General features: G+C 42.3%; 2 protein-coding genes and 1 long non-coding RNA gene across 4 annotated transcripts in view; 1 reads left to right on the top strand and 2 right to left on the bottom strand.

Moving 5' to 3' along the window:
• Positions 1-20,781, top strand: part of EFHB (EF-hand domain family member B) — a 46,425-nt gene that overhangs the window by 3,854 nt on the left and 21,790 nt on the right. The window contains exons 2-3 of the mRNA XM_061554937.1: positions 7,401-7,556; positions 17,926-18,183. The gene's annotated coding sequence lies outside the window, so the exon portion shown is untranslated. The remainder of the gene's footprint in view (positions 1-7,400; positions 7,557-17,925; positions 18,184-20,781) is intronic.
• On the bottom strand, positions 870-8,405 carry LOC133344782 (uncharacterized). Its single transcript, XR_009755371.1, has 3 exons — positions 8,231-8,405; positions 6,010-6,197; positions 870-3,418 (listed from the first exon to the last, which is right to left on the bottom strand). It is a non-coding gene; the product is annotated as an uncharacterized LOC133344782 (long non-coding RNA).
• On the bottom strand, positions 12,373-20,655 carry LOC133344781 (uncharacterized). Of its 2 annotated transcripts, none has more exons than XM_061554942.1 (5): positions 19,059-20,655; positions 17,998-18,149; positions 17,453-17,575; positions 16,558-16,651; positions 12,373-15,792 (listed from the first exon to the last, which is right to left on the bottom strand). In XM_061554942.1, the coding sequence occupies exons 1-5, from the start codon at positions 19,195-19,197 to the stop codon at positions 15,674-15,676; spliced, it is 627 nt and encodes a 208-aa protein (XP_061410926.1). In that variant the 5' UTR covers positions 19,198-20,655; the 3' UTR covers positions 12,373-15,673. The 2 variants fall into 2 exon arrangements, with proteins under 2 accessions (XP_061410926.1, XP_061410927.1); XM_061554943.1 differs by having other exon boundaries at positions 12,373-15,789.

Raw genomic sequence — 20,781 nt, 5'->3', positions numbered from 1 at the left:
AAGAGTCTTGAGACTCGGTCTGATTTCTCATGAATAAAAAACATAATTTAATTGAAATTTATAACAGCAACATTATTGAATAACCTCAATTAAAATGTAATGACAAAAGTCAAAAGTAATTTCCTACTGAAATGAGCATTGGGGTGGTGTTGATCTGTGTATAGTTCTGAGTCGGTGGAAATTCCTCATTCCTGCGGTGGGGGGAAGTCTGTAGAGCAACGGCCATTGACTTGCCTACATTGACCCCAGAGAGATGACTACTCAAGTCAGCCTCAACCTGTATTTGAACTCACGTGCCACCGCTTGTTGCAGAGCCGTGCCGCCAGGCCAGATCGATGAATGCATTTGAGAATGATTAAAATAGCGTGTGGTTTAAATTATTAACATGAAAATTACTTTTCAAGCATTAAAGTGTAATTATAAAGATTTCGAATTATAAAACTTGAAATTAGTTCAATATGACGTAACGTTAAACTTTACTGATTAACTTTGTATAAAAATAATTTTAAAAGGTTGCAAAGGTTAACCAATGAGATGTATAAAAGCAATTTAAAGAAAAAAAAAAGATCTGACAATTGCCTTTAAAAAATCCCAAATTAATATCTCAAATGCTTCATTCATATACATCTTCAGAACAATGCTTCTTACATCCCATGGATAAAAATACAGTTTTGATCTCATGGGGTTTTACATGGCAGATTTAGATATAGGTGCTCATCGTATCCGTGCCTCCATTGGTGCACCTTGTTCATTATATCCTTGAATCGCCACCGTTCCTCATGGATACTTTAATTGTGCTGGGCTTAATATCTTACTGAAAAGTTTTGTGGCTCTCCGATGGACTGGAGTAAGCCTCGAGATTGGATGAGACTAGCAGCCATAGCAATATGTATACTGGATGTGGTGTGCCGAGTGGAGAAATGTTTTCCAATGGACTCGGCTGAAATTCAGTTCTGCATGTGCTCCATGTTCTTCTCTGATAATAGTTTTATGTATGCACGTTGAAACTTCTTTCAGACCATACGTAGTCAACCGTGCTAATCAGAAATGCGTGGGAAGGAACACAAACTAAACACAAAAAGCAGTTGCAAAGAAATGAGTTTTCAATTTAGATTTAATAGTGCATAGCGCCAACGGCTTCCTAATATATAGAGGAAGAGCATTCCAGGCTGCAATAAAAGTACAAAGAGGATTTGTATATACGTCTGTATTGTGGGTAATAGTGAAATTTGCGTTGTTGCTCTGCATCTACATCAGCCATACGAAATAAGCAATTTGTTGTTAACGTCACTGTTGGCGGAAGGTCATCCACCTAAAGGGAACTCGAAAGAGCTTCTCTATTTGGTATTTGGCCTACTCTTCAATCCAGGCCAGACGCCTTGGAAGAGATGGGTGTACCCACTTTTTTCCCCCACCACATGCTATCTGTCGAACTTGTGGTGTACTCATTCATACTGCTGGGTGGGGGGGATATGGGAAACCCGATTTAAAAAAACACATTAAGATCCATCACCCTCACAGGTCAGACTGCTGATGAGACTCAAAAATGTGAAGCCATTGGATAGGTGGCCTGCTTGTATAAATTCTGCTGAAAAACTTTGATCTGGAAGGCCAGCAGGCTGACATTCTGATGAAACCTAAACATTTGTGTTCTTTTTTTGTTGTTTTGCCATGCCACTAGCTATAAATATGAGTGTGAGTCAGGCACTTGACCTATACTTGGACAGGTTTCTTGTCAAAATGTCACGGGGTGGGCCACGGTCATCAGCCCCCCCTTGCACCTGGAGTGGTTTTCCTGTGCCTCATCAATATTATTTATTGCCACATTTCACCAACGTTTAACGAGACCTTTAGAGACGGGCAGTCACGATACCTCCCGTGGAATTGATTTATTTTAAAATTTTCAAAGGTGAACCTTAGTCATCCTTTGAGTGGAATTGGTGCGAGTTATTGTAAGTGAGGAACTGACCTCTGATACACAGCCCAATAATATACACAGCGTACTTCGTAAATATATATGTTTGCACGTTTTATTTAGCGTTTTGGTGGCAAGCACTGCGTTTCAAAGAATGGTCACGATAAAGCATATGGTTTCGCTGCCATTTATACATTTAGTACATTTCGTATTATGTGCTTTTTAAACAAACTAATCCGTGCATGCGCGTCACATCTTAATGAAACCACACCTCATCATTGTTTACATATACAATACATACAAAGACATTTCGCAATCCACTGCTGGATGAGAGCATTCCCACTTCGTGTGTGTTTGTGGGGAAGGGGCAGGGGGTTATTTGCCCATAAGGCAGTGTGCGTAGCTGTGGGATCATAGAAGTGCAGTGCAACAAAGGATGTTGCTGCTCTGTCCTTTGTTGCCCACAATGCAGCTCAGGAGCCTGTAACAACTGTTATGCACGTGATCATCCACCAAAGAGCTATTTAGGCTCTGTGCGATTTGGGTTTCTGAGGTTCCATAACATTTTATTCCGGCGGATTTGATCGCAGCCTACGTAGTCGACGTGACAGAACGTTAAACCAATGAACATGAATATACGATTTAAAGCATGACCTATATTACAGTGCTAAATAAACATTCGAGGCGAAATAAATACACATCACGTCCTAATCTTGTGTTACGGGTGTAAAGAATGCATTAAAAATCGACCATAAAAGACGGCATCAGTACCACATCAAGTTGTAGGTAATTATCAAGCGTCAGACTTGGGTCCTTTACAGATGTAGTGTTTTATTTTCAAGTGTTGTGGTTGTACGTATTGCAGGCGTAATATGTATGCGATATTTGTTCGTAGCTTCTTTGTACATTCTGCAGTGTGTTGCGAGTCAATGTGTTTATTGTACAAGTTGTTATTACATTGCTACGCCTACCTATAATTACCTATAATTCTGCAATTGTAATCTCCCTATAATCATGCACTTCCATTCCATGAGAGTGTAACTTGCAGTACTGTGTATTAATAAGTTATACAATGCAGGGACATGTTCGTTCTTGTTGGCAAGATATTATACAGGGGTAGAGTGGTATCAAGACAGCAAAGTATGGTTTTTGATAGCAAACCAAATATATCATTAAAATACAATGCAACTCGCTTTTACGAACGTGTCAAGAAGGGTACAGCATGCGGAAGCCTCGAGACGGATGAATAGGAAGAGAAATTAACGAACGTGATTTTTAAGAATTGTGTTTTTTTGTTGAAACGGAAACAAACATGCAATTGTTTTTCCTTTCATTTGAATCTTACTGGTACAGGGTTCGTTTAGTAGAGGTCTTAACGCTTTCTTAAATATAAAACAACACTTGTCAAAAAGGGGACGATGATCTGCCTTCACGGGAGCTTCACACCGCTTCTCAATAAATTATCTCCGATGAGCGATGCTTCATGCGCGGCCTCTGCTGCAGCTGCAAAATAAATAAAAACACGTTCTTTAAAGCAACAACATAAGTCTAAATGGCACTATTATTTTCATCATCATCAAAATACAAATTGGCAAGTGTACTATTGCAGCCGAGGGATGGAAGACATCCCAGAGGGCTGCCCACCGAGGAGATGGAGCAATGAAATCGATTTGTGTGCAGGTGTGCAACCAAAAATGAAACTTGAAACCATTGGTGGATGAGCTTTCTCATTTGCAGCCCCTGCAGTCTGGAATACCCTCCCACTCCACATCCGACAAATTAACACCACCAGTATTATTCAAATCTGAACTTAAGGCCTTTTTGTTAATCCAGGCATATGCTGAAAAATAGGTAATCACTTTTTGGACATTGGATCGATTTTGGCACTCCACCACCGCCCCACCAGCGAAGGTTTCCTGCTTTGGTTGGGAAGTTGGGATTGTGATCTGGGATGTGTCGACCTAATGATAGACTCTTTTTTTGTTGTTTGTGCTTTTTGTTTTGGTTCAATTTCTCAATTTGTTTATTCATTTTTATTTTGCTTGGTAGTAGGGGGTTTTCATTTGCTTTGTAGTGGATTTATATGGGATTTGGTCCTTTATAATTAATGTACAGCATTATGGGATGCTGTTAGCATGAATGGCGCTATATAAAATTAAAGTATTATTATTACATTGCAGGATCACGAGATGATGGTTTGGTGGGAGGCCTTCATCCAGCAGTTGATTAACCATGGCTGATGATGGCATTGCATAACATTTTGGAATATGCTACAAAACATATCGTATCACACATTAATCACCGGAGCATGTAAACAACAGCACGTAACATATTCTACGTACAAATTACATGTTAACCATTGTGTAATTTTTCGACCTCAAAACTCAACACACTTTAAAAAACGACTTGTCGCAGACCCCAAAGCCATCGTTAATGAGTAGAGAGAAGTCCGTCACCCGGGTGACGGACTTTTAGATTATGAACCCCTTATTTAGTTTTCCTTATTTCCTTATTTTGTTTTCATAATCGGCTAATGTAAGCTGCAAACCTACCATAATTGTAATAACAATGCAAATTCGGGATGATGTCTATGTTGTGTGTTAACTTTATTGCATGCCCTTTAACCACGTGGGCACCTGTTGATATCCACGATCTCTTCCACGCTCGAGGGAAGTTGTCAGTACATTTTACTTCATATGCACACACACACATAAATATGTATGCATATGCTATACGTAGCATGTAAATATAAGGTTGTACAAAGCAGAAAATTATGCTCAGTCTAAGTGGGAATAATATTGCTTTTGTGAAATGAACGTGAATGCAATAATGGCAATTGCGTCACATGATTAATATCCTTCCTTTATCGTGGTTTTTCAGCATCGTTTGTTTTAGCATGCAAACTCCCAATGAGACTCAAAGTCAAAACTGGTACTAAATTTGACTGCTTAAACAAATGCTGCTGGGTGAATATTAATCCGAAACAGATGGACATAATTGTTTTTGTTTTGGTGGTGCAACAGATCCATCCGTATCTGTTTTCGAATCTACTACCACCTAAAATCCATCAAGACAAAGCACAAATAATAATAACATACCGTGAGCTATGTATAAATGAATTGGACACTAAGTTTTTGTCCGTGTAAAAATGTCTTGATTTTTTGTTGTTATCCCTCTTGACAGCCCTAGTCAATCCAGGGCTGCTGGATGGCTGTGTAACAAAACATTATTTTTTGTCCCTGGGTAGCAAGTGTTATTTCCTAATTGCTTATGCCTCAAACGTACAGAAACTGGCTATTATTCCCCACAAACTTTGCTTTTGTGACCAGGACAGTGATATTTTGAAATGTACCTATTTTCAATGAGAAAACGCGGTGTGCATTTGTGTCATTCCTTCACGTAAAGTCCTGGTCACAAAAGCAAAGTTTGTGGGGAATAATAGCCATTTTCTATACTTTTTAGGCATAAGCAATAAAAAAATAACACTTCGTACCCAGGGACAAAAATTGTGTTACATAGTGAATGATCATAATTAGTAAATTCGGTAATTTGCTCCACTCACTGTGGCACTATGTTTCCGAGGCGGGTATCGTCTCCCAGTCGAAGGTGATGTTGCTATGTTGCTTTGACCCAATTGGGAAATCAGATAATGAAAGCCTTCCCCACACCGTAGTGGCCGTGGTGGTTAAGCCTCTTCTTACATTTATAATTATTCAAATGACAAACTAGGGAAAATGCCACTCAAGCTGTAGTAAATTTTAACGTGCTATTTTTATGGAGGGACTGTGTCGTTGTCTTGGTGTGCTCTGGGACTGATCTTACTATTATTTTGCTGCCTTTCCCAAGCTTGGAAATTGGTGTACTTATAAAAAAATTTTACAAGTAGAGTTAATCTATTTTACGTATTCACTTTTTCGTGATTTGATTTCCTATACGTTACACACTGGACATTTTTTTGTAACTTTCTGACCTGCCCCTATTGGACGTGTCAAAAAGAGCTTCATAGCACATCGTATTTCCCCTGGGATAAATAAAGATTCTGATTGTGGATGCATCTGACCGGCGGTGTTGGGTGGCGCAGGTGGCACACTTACTCATGGCCTCTTCATGCGTACGGCTCACCAGGAGCCTCTCTCCGTCAGCAGCGATCCGTGGCACCCAGCACGGGTCGCCCACAGCGGGACAGGGCCATGCGCGATAGTGCCACGTGAGGTAGTGGCATGGGAGGCATCGTATTGTCGGGTTTCCTCCGAGAGAAGTAGTCGTTTAGCAACTGCAAAAACTGTCGCGACACACGCGCGTGCGCATACACAGACACGGAACAGAGACAAAGATCGTTGTGTAGCCATACGGACGGGTTGGGACAAGTGCAGTCGTCGTTTTGTTGGGAACTTCAAAATTAAGGTGGGCACGGCGCACGAAGGGGTGTTGCGGTCGGCAGCACGTCCGGTAGACTTTGCCTTCCCAGTGCTGATGTTTCCACAGCGCATTAACTACTCGTTTAATCCGAGGCCAAGGGACGTGTTTAAATACCAGTGGCCAGTGATTCAATTTCTGATGTATTTAGGAATGAAGTGTTTTGGAAGGGGGATAAGACTGCACTCTTATAATGTTTTGTTTCTGAATGTCAAGCAATGCATGTCACCATGACACTGTGCAATTGGTCAGTGCTAAGAGGGTAGTTACGGGAACCATCGCACGGTGCGGGGCACCACGACATTGGGCAGCTGAGGATCACGCAAGGCGGCAGTGAGTAACCAGTGTGGTTTGTGTTCATTATGCCCACACTAAGGAAATGTTGAGTCCCATTAGTTCGGAAATCGGATCAGGATAACAGTGAGCACCATTCAAGTTGTTATACATAAAGATGCATAACTCCGTGCACCTGGGCTGCAAAGGAAACATTGCGTTTTTACAGAAACCGAGTGCAAAGTTAATGGCAACATTAAGAATGTGTGCAGTTCCTAATGCTGTATGTAGCGAACTCGCATAAACGTAATCAGAAAATATTCAAAACTATATTTTCTTGAAAGGAATGTAATGAAGTAAAAAATTATAAAACTAAAATGAGGACACATTTTACTACTGGTCTGTCTCGTGAGTATGCGTGAGCATTAAACGTGAAAAACAACTCGTACAATCCACAATGGTGTGTGCCTTTATGAGCTTTATGTGGTCGTGGGAATGGAAATGCATCACAAATGTATCCAAGTATAATGGTAGAACTCATAATCAACCTTTCGTACAGCCACACGCTAAAACACGCCCGTATACGCACGTACAGAGGTGCACGCTGGATGGGAGATTGCATGTAAAATGGTTAACAAGCATGAATGTAAAATTGTTATCAAGTAACTAGGAAATATTGACGTAAATTGATTTCACATGTAACATTGCATAATGAAAACTTAATATACGTTTAATCCAGTTTGTTTCTTGCTAATATTTATGTATGTACGTTGAACTTCTTTCGCACTGCACGTAGCCAACCGTGCTAATCAGAGGTGCGGGGGAAGGACGACATCGCTGGGTGTTGCCGCTGTGCGTGTGCGCCACAGAGCCAGTGCGCGCTACCCGCTCTGCGGTGACTCATCTGCGCCGGAGCTACACCGCAGTGCAGACAGGGTTGCCACGTCTTGAGGTACGAATAACTGGGACGTGCCACAGGATGAAGGATGTCTCACCATAACCGACGAGGGCGGAACTACACGTTCATGCATTGTCTTGAGTGGGGTATTATTTCACGACTGATAATAAAATCTGGGACTTTTGATTAACTATAAACTAAACTTTTATATTTACCAGGTAAGGCCTACTGAGCTGGATAGATCTTTTTCATAAGTGACCTGGCCACAAATGATAGCTCAACGAAGTGGCTTATCACGTGGAAATTTATCGCATCCAAACCCTCTATAAACGCGTGTTTCTAAATGTGGAGGGAAAAACCGGAGGACCCGGGGAAAAATCCATGCGACCACGGGGAGAACATGCAAACTACAAATATACAGGTGTCAGGGTCCGGATCAAACCCATAACCTCTTGTATATAAGGCAAAGTAATTAATACCTCGCCACCGGAGCACCCCATGTGTCCTCGGAAGATTTAACAGATTTCCCAGGAACGCTACTGCAAAACGATGAAGATCCTGGGAAAACCAGGAAGGATATTCGGACTGTAGCTCTCATGCTGACAAGACAAATCATCCGTAAGTAAAGTAGTTGGGTTTGAGTGTGGTTAACTCAAAAAGAGGACATTCCTGGCAAAAAAAAAACCAGGACAGGTGGCCACCCTAGGTGGAGTATGTAGATTTCTCACCAGTTCCTGGTTGAACGGCTTGTCCAGGGACTTGAGCTCGTCCACCTACGGCCGTCGAGCCGCGCTGCGGTGAGCCGCACGCTAACAGCGCCAGCATCGCCATCCATGCCGCCACGCAGGCAGCCCCCATCGTGGCCATGGGCGACGGGCTGCAGGAAGCTACAGGGGACTGCTCGGTGGGTAAACGTGGGGCGGCAGCGAGGGATGGCGGAAGGGAGGGGTACGGGCTGGCCACTGCCGCCTCTGCCGGTGCTGTGGGAAGAGGAGGAGGAGCAGGCGACCAGCGGTGCGAGCGGTGGGGAGCTTCGGGGTCCCCTGTGTGCGCCGCTTGGGTTTTTATCGCCCCGCTCGCCCCCCCGCCGTTGACATCGGGCCGAGGTGCGTGGGCGAGGGACGGCCTCCGCGCGACGTGGAGTGGCACCCAACCGTCCCTCCCCGCTCCCTGCTCATCCCCAATCCCGACACCCACTCTGCAGTGACCGGAGCGTCTCTCTTCATGCCGCGCACTTACTTAACCGCCTAAATTTAACGCAAACACATTAACGGCGGAAGCAGAAATTCGCAGGGAGACCTCGAAATCAAAGCACATTAATGAATTGTGATCTTTGTGTGAATTAGGGTTGTTAAAATTGGTATTGCATGCTTTGCCTGTAACCGGATGAAAATAAAATGTTCATCACTTTGTCACACGTTAAAGAAATGCACATTTTTTACTGGAAACGAAGAGAACTGTTGTGGTGTCACGGTCAGAATATTGGACTTGCAATTTAGAAGTCGCCGGTTCGATTTGATCTCCTGACAAGGCAGTTGAAAATGTCTTAAACAATCTCTGCCTCTGTCCAGCCAGCAGTATAACTGTGCGTATACACCACAGTTAGTCCTTGGGTAGGTCACGTGTGGTGGGAAAAAGTGTAGGTATGCCAATCTCTTCCAAGACGTCTGGTCAGTTTGGATGATTAGACCAATTTGTAACTTCTAGTGTTCCCTCTGTTGGAGGCACCTCCGCCAGCAGTGGCGTGAGGCATCAATTGGAGGGCTGCACCTTTACCGCTTAACTTTAACTGAGAAATAAAATAAATCACGACGTTTCGGACTGTTTTAAAACAGTCTGCCTCAGCAGCAGACCATGCTTTCCCACCTGATGACGGACGCTTGTGTTGCGCCCGAAACGTCGTGATTTATTTTATTTTATACCTACGTGACTTTACCGAAAGAACCAAAGAGTATGGATTCCTGCAGTCACGAAAGCTTCAAATCAGGATTTAACCGAGAAACGAGGGCAAATTAACCACTCGGTGGCCTACGCCACCTTGTCGTTTGTACTCCCCCGCGGGTGCCAATGGGTGCGTCCATTCCTAAAATTCCACGGAAAACGATTACCTGTTCTCAACTTTGGAACCGCTAACCGATTGTGAAAAACGCTTCCTGGTTATTGTGTAATAGCCCTCATAACAAATGCGAAACAAAGAGAACTTACCTTAGCTAAAGTATGTTACTAAATCTGAGACTGTACATTTGCTTCGTGATGCAGAAAATGAACCCAGGTTTTGTGTATTGATGTGTTATTAATTATTATTTAAAAATAAACATCAGTCTTACTAGTAGAGCCATACTTTCAATTTTGAATTGCATAATGTTTGTATGCACACAATGGTTAAAAAGTAACCACACTTGACATTACAAAATGAGGTTGCCATCGTTTTGAACCTTCAGAGTTGGAATATGCTGAGCAAAAAATATATACATATGAAAACACATTAAAATAATTTCAATATTTATGGCTCTTTGTTAATCCATTGTTGGATGAAGGCGTCCCTGTGCGTTCTCGTGTAGTGGGGATCGATTGAATATACTTTGGTCAGCGCGGTTTAGTGACAAGGGAGCCAGGACTTGTTGAGATTTCACCCTCTACTGATGTTGGCCTCAGCCAGGAATCAAACTCGGGTGGCTGGGTTCATAGTGCCGTGTGCGTGCCACTCCTATCATGGAAAATACATTTAGCATTTGCATGTACGTACGTTGTGTAGTCATACACACTAATTTGGTGAACCGTGAACTTGTAATCAGTTTTGGGTTTAAAGGACAAATATACGTAATCTAGCCTACGTGGCCCCATACCAAATCTCCTGATCCATGAATTATTGAAAGCAAAACGCGAAAAAAATACTTTAATGCTCTTTTAATATTTAAAAGACCTTCCAAAGGTGTTGAGAATGTTTCGTATAATTAAATAGCAGTCCGCTACCGTGGACATGATGGATGGGAGGGTTAAAGCCATCACACAAATTGTTATTTTTGTATTTGTTTAAATTTTAACCGAATGTTCCTTTACAGGAGCTGTCGGTGAGCTCAGTGTGCGAACCAAGAGAGGCTCACCTGGTCGCACAAGAGAGATGATGGCTTGCTGTGGATGAAATTAAAACAAACCACTGTAACGACCTGCGCATTCACCAGCTACAGCACCGCACATTTTGAGGACCAATGAAAAAAATTGCAACTTTAGCAGCAGCAGAATAATTCTCTGCTCTCTCCGCAGCTGTGGCCATGAAAATGCAGAATACACCCTCTTCCCTACCCACAACTGCGTGACACCTGAGAAAATTGCATTGGTGACTCGCAGTGGAAGAAGGTTTGTGTAAGATGCGCCTGTAGATGGTGAGCTTTGATCAATTTACTGATAATCTCGACACAACAGGTGATGTTTTGTGCAGTGGCCTTCTTCATAGCACACAATTGTATTTAAAAAAATATGCTATGAAGAAAGACCATTGGCCAAAAGAGTCGCCTGATATATTTTCCCTTTTAAAGCAGTGCTATCGACATTTGTGATTCGTTTTTTTGTTATTTTGTGTCGGTGCACCACTACCAATGAATCTGCGACGAACAATGTTATCTTTTTACGGCATCTGTATTGTTACTGAAAGGGAAATTTCATTTTGCTTAGTGTATTTTTATTGTCGTGGTTGTCGTTTATGAAATAGGGTTTCCCCTTTTTTCTGGCAACAAACAGGTGTTAAGATGTTAAAACACCAAACTGAAACCTTTTACAAGAAATCATGTCTGCATTAACCACAATACTTGTGGTCAGAATGCAAACAAAAAACATATATACATTGTCTTTGAAACGGATTGGTCCACACCAGAGACAGCTTTCTTTTGAGCCTAGTCTCAAAACGGTGTTAGACCAGAGGACGTCAAAATACCAGAGGACTTCTTTTGGCGCCTTTTGGCGTCCTCTGATCTAAGTCTAAGTCTTGAAGCCCCATAAAATCACAGGTGAAGGTGGGCACTGAATATCAGCAAGGTATCTTCTAAATCACAGTTCCTACAAAATTCATGCTATCCCCACAAAAAAATAAAATTCTTGCCAACAGGTAACAAATACTGAGTCTTGATTTCTGTTCGCCACTAACATTTAAAAATGAATGTTAGTGTTACCTTTTTTTTACTGTAATCTGGAAAGACGCAACAAATGCGATAAGTTTACTCCCAGTTTTATTTCCAGTTTAAAAGTGACAGCGTACAACATTTAAACCAAATTCAAGCAATACCGTGTCTTGAGTGTGGGGCTGAGACTTATTTAACCTTTAAGAAGAGGCTTAGGGGGTCGGAGTGTGGGGCTGGCTCCGTTGAGATCCTGGGTTTGAGTCCAGGCAGGTTGCCTGTGATTAATCCGGCTTCTCTGGAAGAGTGAGTTGATCGTCTAATGTGGTCACCAATGACCGCACATATAAGCCGTCACTTTAAATTAAACATTTTGCAACTTAATGTGGATCAATTCCAGCTCTTGGAAATAAAAGTGTCGGTTTGATTGTCATGAAATGTATCTGTTACAGAGCGGGTGGGAGAGTGCTGTTAGTGTGGATACTAGAACAATTATTTGTATGAATTGAAGGGATCTCAGCTGTAGTGAAGTCCGATTTTGCAGACCATTCTCTAACATGGGGAGGTTGCAATGCTTGATATGGCACCAATAGCAGAATCTGGATACAAAAAAAGAAAGGGCAATTTTTTTTTTACGAGAGCTGTTTTATGCCTGTATCTGTAGGTGGGAGTGATCTGCTTTGGAATTATTTTATCAATCCCAGAGGCACACCTGGAGAACTTACAATTAGCAAGCACGGGAACAAGAAGTAACATGTATTTGCAGGTGACGTTTGCTGCTATTGTTGCATATAAAGCAATTATAATTAATATTCCGCAAAGTGAGTTAATAGTTGGTTTCCATTACGTTAAGATGTTTAATGGACATCTGCACTGCTCGGGCACAAGGCAATTACATGAAACACAGCTGCAAGAAGTACATTTGGACTTTTTAATGCCCCTTGTATAACCGGAAAGCCGCATTGCCTGTAATTACATTGTTCAAGAGGCTTTTGCATTGAGACTTTGACGAAATCCATCGATGAGTAATTTGGCATGTGAGGGGAAACCAGAGTACCCAGAGAAACCCTACACATACGAGGGGATACTACTCAGAAGTTTCACACCGATGGATACAAGTCGTCATTCCTCTACTTCCATTTCCTGGCCACCTTGCAGCAGCCTGAGTGGGTGTTGGAGATTGACTTGTGCTTGTAATGCATTCGCCCTCACTCCCCACAAAGTGTTGGGTTCCAGATGTGCACCACTCATCTCTGAAGTTTACATACGTAATGACGTAATGAGCATTGAAGTTAAGATGTAATGTGGCGTATGTATGTTATAATTATAATACCATGGTTGTAAAACAAATTGACACCTTTGTGAAATTGGACATTTGGCTGTTATTTCAAAGTAATGTAAATTAACATTGATCCTTCATACAAAATTAAGTATTAAAACTGCCTAAATGAAATACACAATAGTATATAAACTTGTATGCTTGACAAGCATAGATACGAAACCAGACGTGTGTTTGCATTAAATATCTGTTAAGCAAATACAGTATCTCTTGCACGTACGTATATGAAACATTAATGAGTAATAGATCGGTGAGCTTTACCTATAAGGTTGCATGGATTATGGAATGAAACGTGTCATTAAATATAATATTGGCTATTGGGCAGTGCCAACAGTGGTGTTCTTATTGATGGCTAGAGCTTTAGATTGTCACCCACTCCTTTCCTGACCTTAACCTTTATGGCCAAATCCCAGTTAAATAATGTTTTGTCGGGCAGAAATACCGTCTAAGCCCTATTTGATCAAGTGGCTTTCTTGGCCACTGGATAATATTGTCCCAAAATAAATCACGATTATTTCAGTTTTATTCGAACTCAGTACCGCACGAGGGGTCATTACAAAGTTTTGACCAATCGGTTCGGAAAAAAAACATCACAATAACTTAATGCTGGACTTAATTATTTTTTACACACATTTTAGTCTGAGTGTTGGGATCATTTTTTTAAGCCTCGCCTTTTATAACTGATCATAAAGATGTAAAAAAATATCGTGCTGCTGTATGGCGCTGGCAGTGGTGCATAACCACAAACAAAATTCAACACAATCGTCAGTGACAATGCCGTTAAAGTAAAAATATATGAGGTGATTTCGGCAAATAGATGTAGGTGATATGAAGAGCCATTACATTTTTGATGTTATTAGTTTATAATTTAGTAGCTTATTTGGTTTAACCCAACCAGAATAGTAAAAAAAATAATTGTTTAACTTTAACGATGAAATGAACTTGGTACTTATGGATTTGAGTCCATAATGCTCAATTGCACTGCATTATATTTGTATGTGTGTACAATATACTCTATATACGTGTTTGCAATATACAATATATGGGTGTGCATTCCTTATGTGCGTATTTACACTCCTATATGCTATATACACACAACAGAACTGACATTATTTTAAACACTCGCAATTATGCCGTCAATTACATTTAAACACAGGCCCTCGTAATTATGGAATGACACACCAACCTATGTACATGAACCACTGTTAACTATTATGAATTACGAGCCCTTAATTACGTGACTCAAATTACCCGCCACATGGCATCTGACGCACTTAGAATCATGAATATGGTCCAAACACAATTATTTGCAGCATATTCTCTTGAGTAAGAGCCCAAGTGGTTATTTGATTATGATGGTAAAAACCAGATGCTGCTAATCATGGCCAAAAAACCTTTGAAGGAAAAATGTTTTAGTGACATGCTTAAAAAAAGGGGGGCAGAGATTTGACGACATCTAAATATACTGTGTGCATAAAACATGGTCATAATTTCTCACTAAATATGTGACCATAGCAATAGGTGTACGGGACGTGTTGTTCCGGGTGCAGATATTGATTTTGAGTCCATTTGAGCCCATTCGCTCAAATGCACCTAATCACATAATTTGTATGAACATTTTCACGACCCGTACATTACCAATTCTTACAAACATGATTCGGCACTTGTAAAAATGTTGTTTAATCTACAAATTGATTGAAATACATTTCTCACAGTTACAATATACGCATACCTACAAATTAATTTTGCGATAAAGCAGTGATTCGCAATTTGTGATCCGCAGGCCATATCTGTCCACAAGATCGTCATGGGAAGTCAATCAATATTGGCCCGTTTCGAGTCGCGGGGGGCTCCATTCTGCCCTGTCCTACGCCAGCGGCATCAACTGTGGCTCCCGGATCGCCAGTCTTTCCTCGGCCAGGCACACCACCCGATCTTTCCAGCGCGATTACGGGCGGCCTCTGGGTCTTTTGCCTGCATGCCGTAATTAGAACGTCTCCCGGGGGAGTCTTTCTGTCGGCATCCTTAGCAGATGACCCATCCACCGTAGCTGGTTTCGCTCGACACTCAATAGTGCCGACTGGACGTTGATTCTCTGGCGGATAACCAAGTGGTCTGCCGAAATGTCGCAGGTACGATTTTTTTCATAAAACCATATTTTTTTACTGCGTGGCGGTCCGCACACTTTGAGGATTGGCAGTGGCCCAGGGATCCAGAAAAAAAGATTGGGAACCACTGCTGTTCACGATGTTATTATATCGCAGGATTACAAGAGGTGGTGGTGGTGGTTTGGGGAGGCCTTTTTGTGTGCCATCATGAAGGCTTTGGTCTTCGATGGGATAGTGTCCTCTGTGCATTCCTCGGACGTGGCTCCTCCTCACAGTGGGTGACCGTGCCTCCTGATGCACTGCTACCCAGCGGTGGAACAAGCATCCTGCCCAACGTCATTTGCGATTCGGAGACAATGGCGGAGTTTACAACCCGCCTCGACACATTTATTTTCTTTTGGTTCTCCAAAATGATCTTTTATACTTCGTTTTTCATTTCCTTGGGAAGCAATGTATTTATTTTCGTGATATGCAGCGATTTGAATACCTTGCAGAAGGGTGCTTTATGTAATTTATTATGAATCTAGCAGTGGAGTGACCATGACTGATATTGATATATAACGTGAAAGAATCTTCCAAATTGTTCCCTTGGATTTTCATGAATGTGCAATTCTACAAATGATAACATTTTCTCTCGGCCTGTATTGGAGGCTGTAGGGTGATGCTTTTACTCCTTTTCTTTTTCAAGTCGTCCCGTGTTTTCAGCTGTTGGCTCTTGCTCACCCTCTCTGCTGTCAACAACAATTACATTATTTTAATATCAAACAAACTATTTTTTTCTCAGCCACACTGTAAAATAGAATCACAGCAGTCGCTCATGAATGTGTAAAGAAAGTCTAATAAAGCAAAAGTCTTCCTGCTCAACAATGCATTGAGGTGACCATCCCCCGTTTACCGCATGAAAGCTAGTTGTGAAAATCCCACTTTCCTGTGGCAGAACTGCGTACTATTGACCCCGGAGAAATGACGGGCTGAGTCAAACCCCAACCAGGATTTGAACTCACAACTTTCCAGTGGCGAGCCACTTGTTCCGACTTCTGGAGCCACCAGACCAGAGAAAATAACACGCCATTACATTTATAAGTAGAGCAGGTTTATTTGTAAAATTGGGATTCTCTTTTTTGTTTGCCATGTGTTTTTATTTCTACACAAGAATGGTCCATCCCACGATGGAACATTATGCCTGGTCCTTTCATTTTAGCAAGTTCACCGAGGTGAGCACACATTATGCAGCACAAGCGCAATATGAATGAATAATGGCATTTTTCTTGACAGTCGCCGCTCACAGCCATTATGCAATTTAGAAAATTAGTAAATCTTTTTTTCAAAGTGGCAAAAAACATGAAAATTAGCGGGGTGTTTTGCAATTAGAAGAATTACACTATAAAAACCCCTTTGTGATAGAGTTTTTTCATTTTGGGTGCTTTTCATGATCTCTGGAAAGCTCCTGGGTCCCTGCCCCCCCAGTCATAACCACATGTTCCGTCGAAACTCACCGATGGCGTGAAACAGCTCCGTGACATTCATGGCCGCTTGGGCCGACGTCTCCATGAAAATCATGCCATGCTCCCTGGCAAACCTCGCACCCTCCTGCAGCGAGCAAACGTAAGAATTGTTGCATGGACATTCAATGACAACAACGGCCACAACCGCTCACAATGGACCCTTGCATTGTTGGAGTGATGATGATGCTCTTCCATATTTGTTTTTGGGTTAGGCCACGTGGTGGTTTTATGCAGAAAAAAATGATTGTCATTTAGCCTCCACCACCTGACAAGGTTGTCACGATTGTCAAGACGTAGATTTTTTTAAATGTGACAATTGGTCAGGTGGTGAAAGGTTAATGGCAATTTTGGTATAAAACCACCACGTGGCTAAACCCGAAAACAAATATGAATCATCGTATTGGCTACGAAAACCTATGTTTTAGGATGACGCTGTTGATTCCTAGAATACAGAGCAGAGTGGTGAGATGATATTTCTACACTCACATGTGCCCAACTATTATAGCTGATGAGACTGGATGCTTTCAGGATAATGTCGTCATAGGCAATTAGCAAAATGTTCTTCATGACTATAGGTTCAATAATTACAGATATACGAAGGTCTACGTAGGTCGGCCGAGGCATTTGCCATGAAAATGTAATGTACTGATACTACAATTTAGTTGTAAACGACAAGAAATACCACGTGTTGTTCACATGTCTGACATTTCCCTCCACCTGCTGAGACGATCTGCAGGAAATGAATTCAGGTTCACAGTACAACCCAAACAAATATTTCTCAGAGCAATAGAGCACAACCGCGGAAACATACACAGAGACAGCAAGAAGTGTCAGAGAGCATGGCAATGTTGGCGAGTGAGCAGACGTGGGGTGAACGCTGCAGTACCTCGTGCTGAACCTGTCTTGAGGCCTCCAGGTCACACTTGCTCCCAGCCAGAGCCATCACCATGTTCGGATGCGACTTCTCTTTCAGCTCGCTTATCCAGAACTGGAGCTTGTTAAAGGACTCCTGGAGAGACAATTTGACACGTTACATTTCTCAGTTGTATTTTTTACCGGATGTGGATTTCAGTTTTTGTTGTTGTTGTTTTGAAAGCTAGTATGACGACTGTGTAGGGTTTTTGTGGCCAAGCTGTGTAGTTCCCCGCTTGTTTTTTCCGGTTGTACCGCGCGTTCTGCATGATGTCCGACGTTTTTGCTCCACGTGCTGGGAGCTTCTTCAGGATCATAACTCCATTCAAGACCACTCACTTTAAAAGTCCTGCTTTTTGTCAGTTGCTTGACAGTGCGGTACTCAACCAATTAATTTATCGTGAGATATTCTTCTCACGAATTGCCCTCGTTTTTTTTGTTCTGCAGAGGTGACAAAACCGAGGTGAGGGCGAACGAACAGATATGTGCAGCGTCAGTGCCGGTGGTGCGTCTACGCGCCTGGCTGCTGATGTCGTATGTCAGCACGGCTGCCTCGGCGTTGCGGAAGAAGATAGGGGTGAGCATACGGTGACGCTCCTGCCCGGCCGTGTCCCAGATCTCAAGGCGCACCGGCGCCTCCTCCAGGTGTACCACGTAGCTCTGAAAGGCGACTGCCGAAAGGAAGCCAAGCGGAGAGGGGCGCAAGTACGTGGCGTTTTTTTTTTATTGTGCAATATATTCGTTATGTACACGTACGGCTCTATTGGCACTGCTGGATGATGGCAACATCACTCTGTTGGGGTTTCTGGGTGCGTGCAGGTTGGTGCTGGGTGGACCAGTTGCCCAGGTTCAGTTCGTGTGTCAGTCACCACTGATGTTAGCCATGGCCTGAAATCGAACCCAGTTCGCTGGGCCCATAGCACAATGTACTTGTTACTGCTCCACGTATTTTTTTGTTTTCTGAATAATCCTATTTTTTTAAAATAAAAATTTACAAATATAATATACAGGGTGGTCCAGATGTCTTGTGACCCCCAATTAATCGGTATGCAAATTTGGTATTCCCAAATATCACGTTTAATTAAATGGAGGTCACAAGACATCTGGACCACCCTTTAAATTGATTGGGTGGAGTGGTGATGCACTGCATAGTGCAGTGCACTGCACGACTTGATTTTGAATTCCTGGCCAATGCTAACATCAGTGTAGCGAGTGGTATCTGAAGCTACCCTGCGTATCCCATTCACCGTCTCTGACAGCCTCCCATGACTGACACGCTGTCGGAAGGCCGTCATCCAGCAGTGGATTGGCAGAAGTCTGTGAATTATTCTAAACTGTTTTGTTATTTTACCAGGTAAGACCCTCTGAGCAATATAGCTATTTTTCAGCAGCGACCTGGCCACAAATGATAGCCCAACGAAGTGGGCGTATCATGTGGACATTCATAGCAGCAGCCAAATACTCTAAACGCACGTTTCTAAATGTGGAGGGGAAAAAAACGGAGGACCCGGAGAAAAATCCACGCGACCACGGAGATAGCATGAAAACGTATCTTTTCCAAGTACATTGAGCCTGCTTACCTCCTACGGTCGCGACCTCATTGGGAATGAACTGGTTCCGCGTGAGACGTCTCAGCAGGCTGGTCTTGCCCACGTTCGACTCTCCGATCAGCACCAGCTTGACGCGCAGGCCATGGTCAATTGGAGACCTCGCAGACATGATGGCTTAGGAATCTGGCGACTCATTTAACTCCTCCTAGGGCAAGTGCTCGCGCATCAAGTGTCGGTGCTGGCAACAAACAGGTGTGTGTCCCGTAAACTATTAGCTTCAACCCAAACGACAATGTACGTGTATGTATGTTCAACTTCTTTCCGACCCAGCTAATCGGAGGTGCGGATTAGCAGTTGAGAAACATTGCCAATCCATGCTTTGCGGAACAATATATATGCGAAGTCGTCTGCGTCATCCCCAGGTATTGCAGGAATGTAGTAATGTGCTACGGGCACATTACAAACATGTACTGTAGTGCAGTTACGCTGACTTAATGGGAAATGTTGCGACCTTGCAAGCCCAATAATGAGCTGTCACTTGGAAGGACTGCCTGGATGCAAGTTTATTATTTGTGGGCTACGTTTATTCCCATTAACTCGTAACGCGGGCTTTAACCGCATTGCCTAACAAAGATGCAAGTCAGAATACTTTAGCCCGAGTGTTCTACTACGCATTGTCAACAGGCTCAAAAGTATGTGCTGGGTTGTGATGACCCTTTCTGTCGATATTTACACGATTCCTTTTGTGTCATCGCATTTTGGTGAACGTGTAGTGTAAATATGGTCACGCGAAAAACCTGGAAATGCAAATTACCCCCACTTCCCCATGTTTGCAGGCCCATGAGAATGTAAGTAGAACTTAAAACAAACTTGAATCCAAAGTTTGTATAGTGTTGAAGAAACAATCCCATAAGGATTAGACAGATATAACAGTAACATTACAAAGTATGGGTTTCTAACTTCAATGCTATACAGTGCATTCTCAAGCCACAGCCGCAACTACAAAGCATGTGATCTATTTTTTCAAAAATCCGGTCTCACAACATTCTTCTGGACTCCCCTTGATGTTTGGGCCGTGTACTTTAAAAAAATATTTGCTTGCAACGATGCCGTGTTGAAATGTAAGTCATACTCTGAAAAATTATACCATTCCCTTAACTTTGAAAAAGCATTCTCTCTTAACAGTTGGGCTGGTGGCACAGACGTCAAGCGCACAGCCGACATCACCAAGATCCTGGCTGTAAATCCAGGCAGCCGCTTGAGATTAATATGGGCTATCAAGTGGACCACGTCAACCTTAGAAGTACAACCAAAAATTGAGAAAATACTATAATATACATTTGGTTCTGCCATGTGACAAAATTCAAGCTATAATGAAATTATTAGTTTACTATCATGCAACGAACATTATTCCTCCCTATCGCGTAGACCGGATGTTACTGAAAGGGTTCAGATCTAGCTCAGTAATATCCACATCTGTAAGGGGGCCGTTCTTCAACAAGGGCTGCACTGCTCTGAGCGTTCTGAATGGATGCTTCATCTCATTATTTGATAGGGATACAAATTTGGAAACATTTAAAAATCCGTTATCTTAAAGATGGCACTGCAGTTGTGCTTCCAGTTTGTATTCATTGCAGGATTGTTTTAAATAAAAAAGCGCCATCGGTTAACTTGTGAATTAAATGTAGGAGATATTTTCATTATGGTAAAAATAAATTTCACAGCTTTCCACATGGCCAGGCAGACAAGATTT

This window comes from Lethenteron reissneri, chromosome 20 (assembly GCF_015708825.2).
Source record: "Lethenteron reissneri isolate LAM-NWPU_2019-01 chromosome 20, ASM1570882v1, whole genome shotgun sequence".
NCBI classification, from domain to species: Eukaryota; Metazoa; Chordata; class Hyperoartia; order Petromyzontiformes; family Petromyzontidae; genus Lethenteron; species Lethenteron reissneri.
This window is presented reverse-complemented; position numbering and strand designations above follow the sequence as displayed.

Excerpts from the sequence above, each read along its gene's own strand:
- LOC133344781 (XM_061554942.1), bottom strand. The coding sequence starts at position 19,197 with ATGTCTGCGAGGTCTCCAATTGACCATGGCCTGCGCGTCAAGCTGGTG. Across the intron at positions 16,652-17,452 it reads CAAGACAGGTTCAGCACGAG|GAGGGTGCGAGGTTTGCCAG; the intron begins GTACTGCAGCGT and ends TGCTCGCTGCAG. Across the intron at positions 15,793-16,557 it reads GGAGCTGTTTCACGCCATCG|CAGAGAGGGTGAGCAAGAGC; the intron begins GTGAGTTTCGAC and ends TGTTGTTGACAG.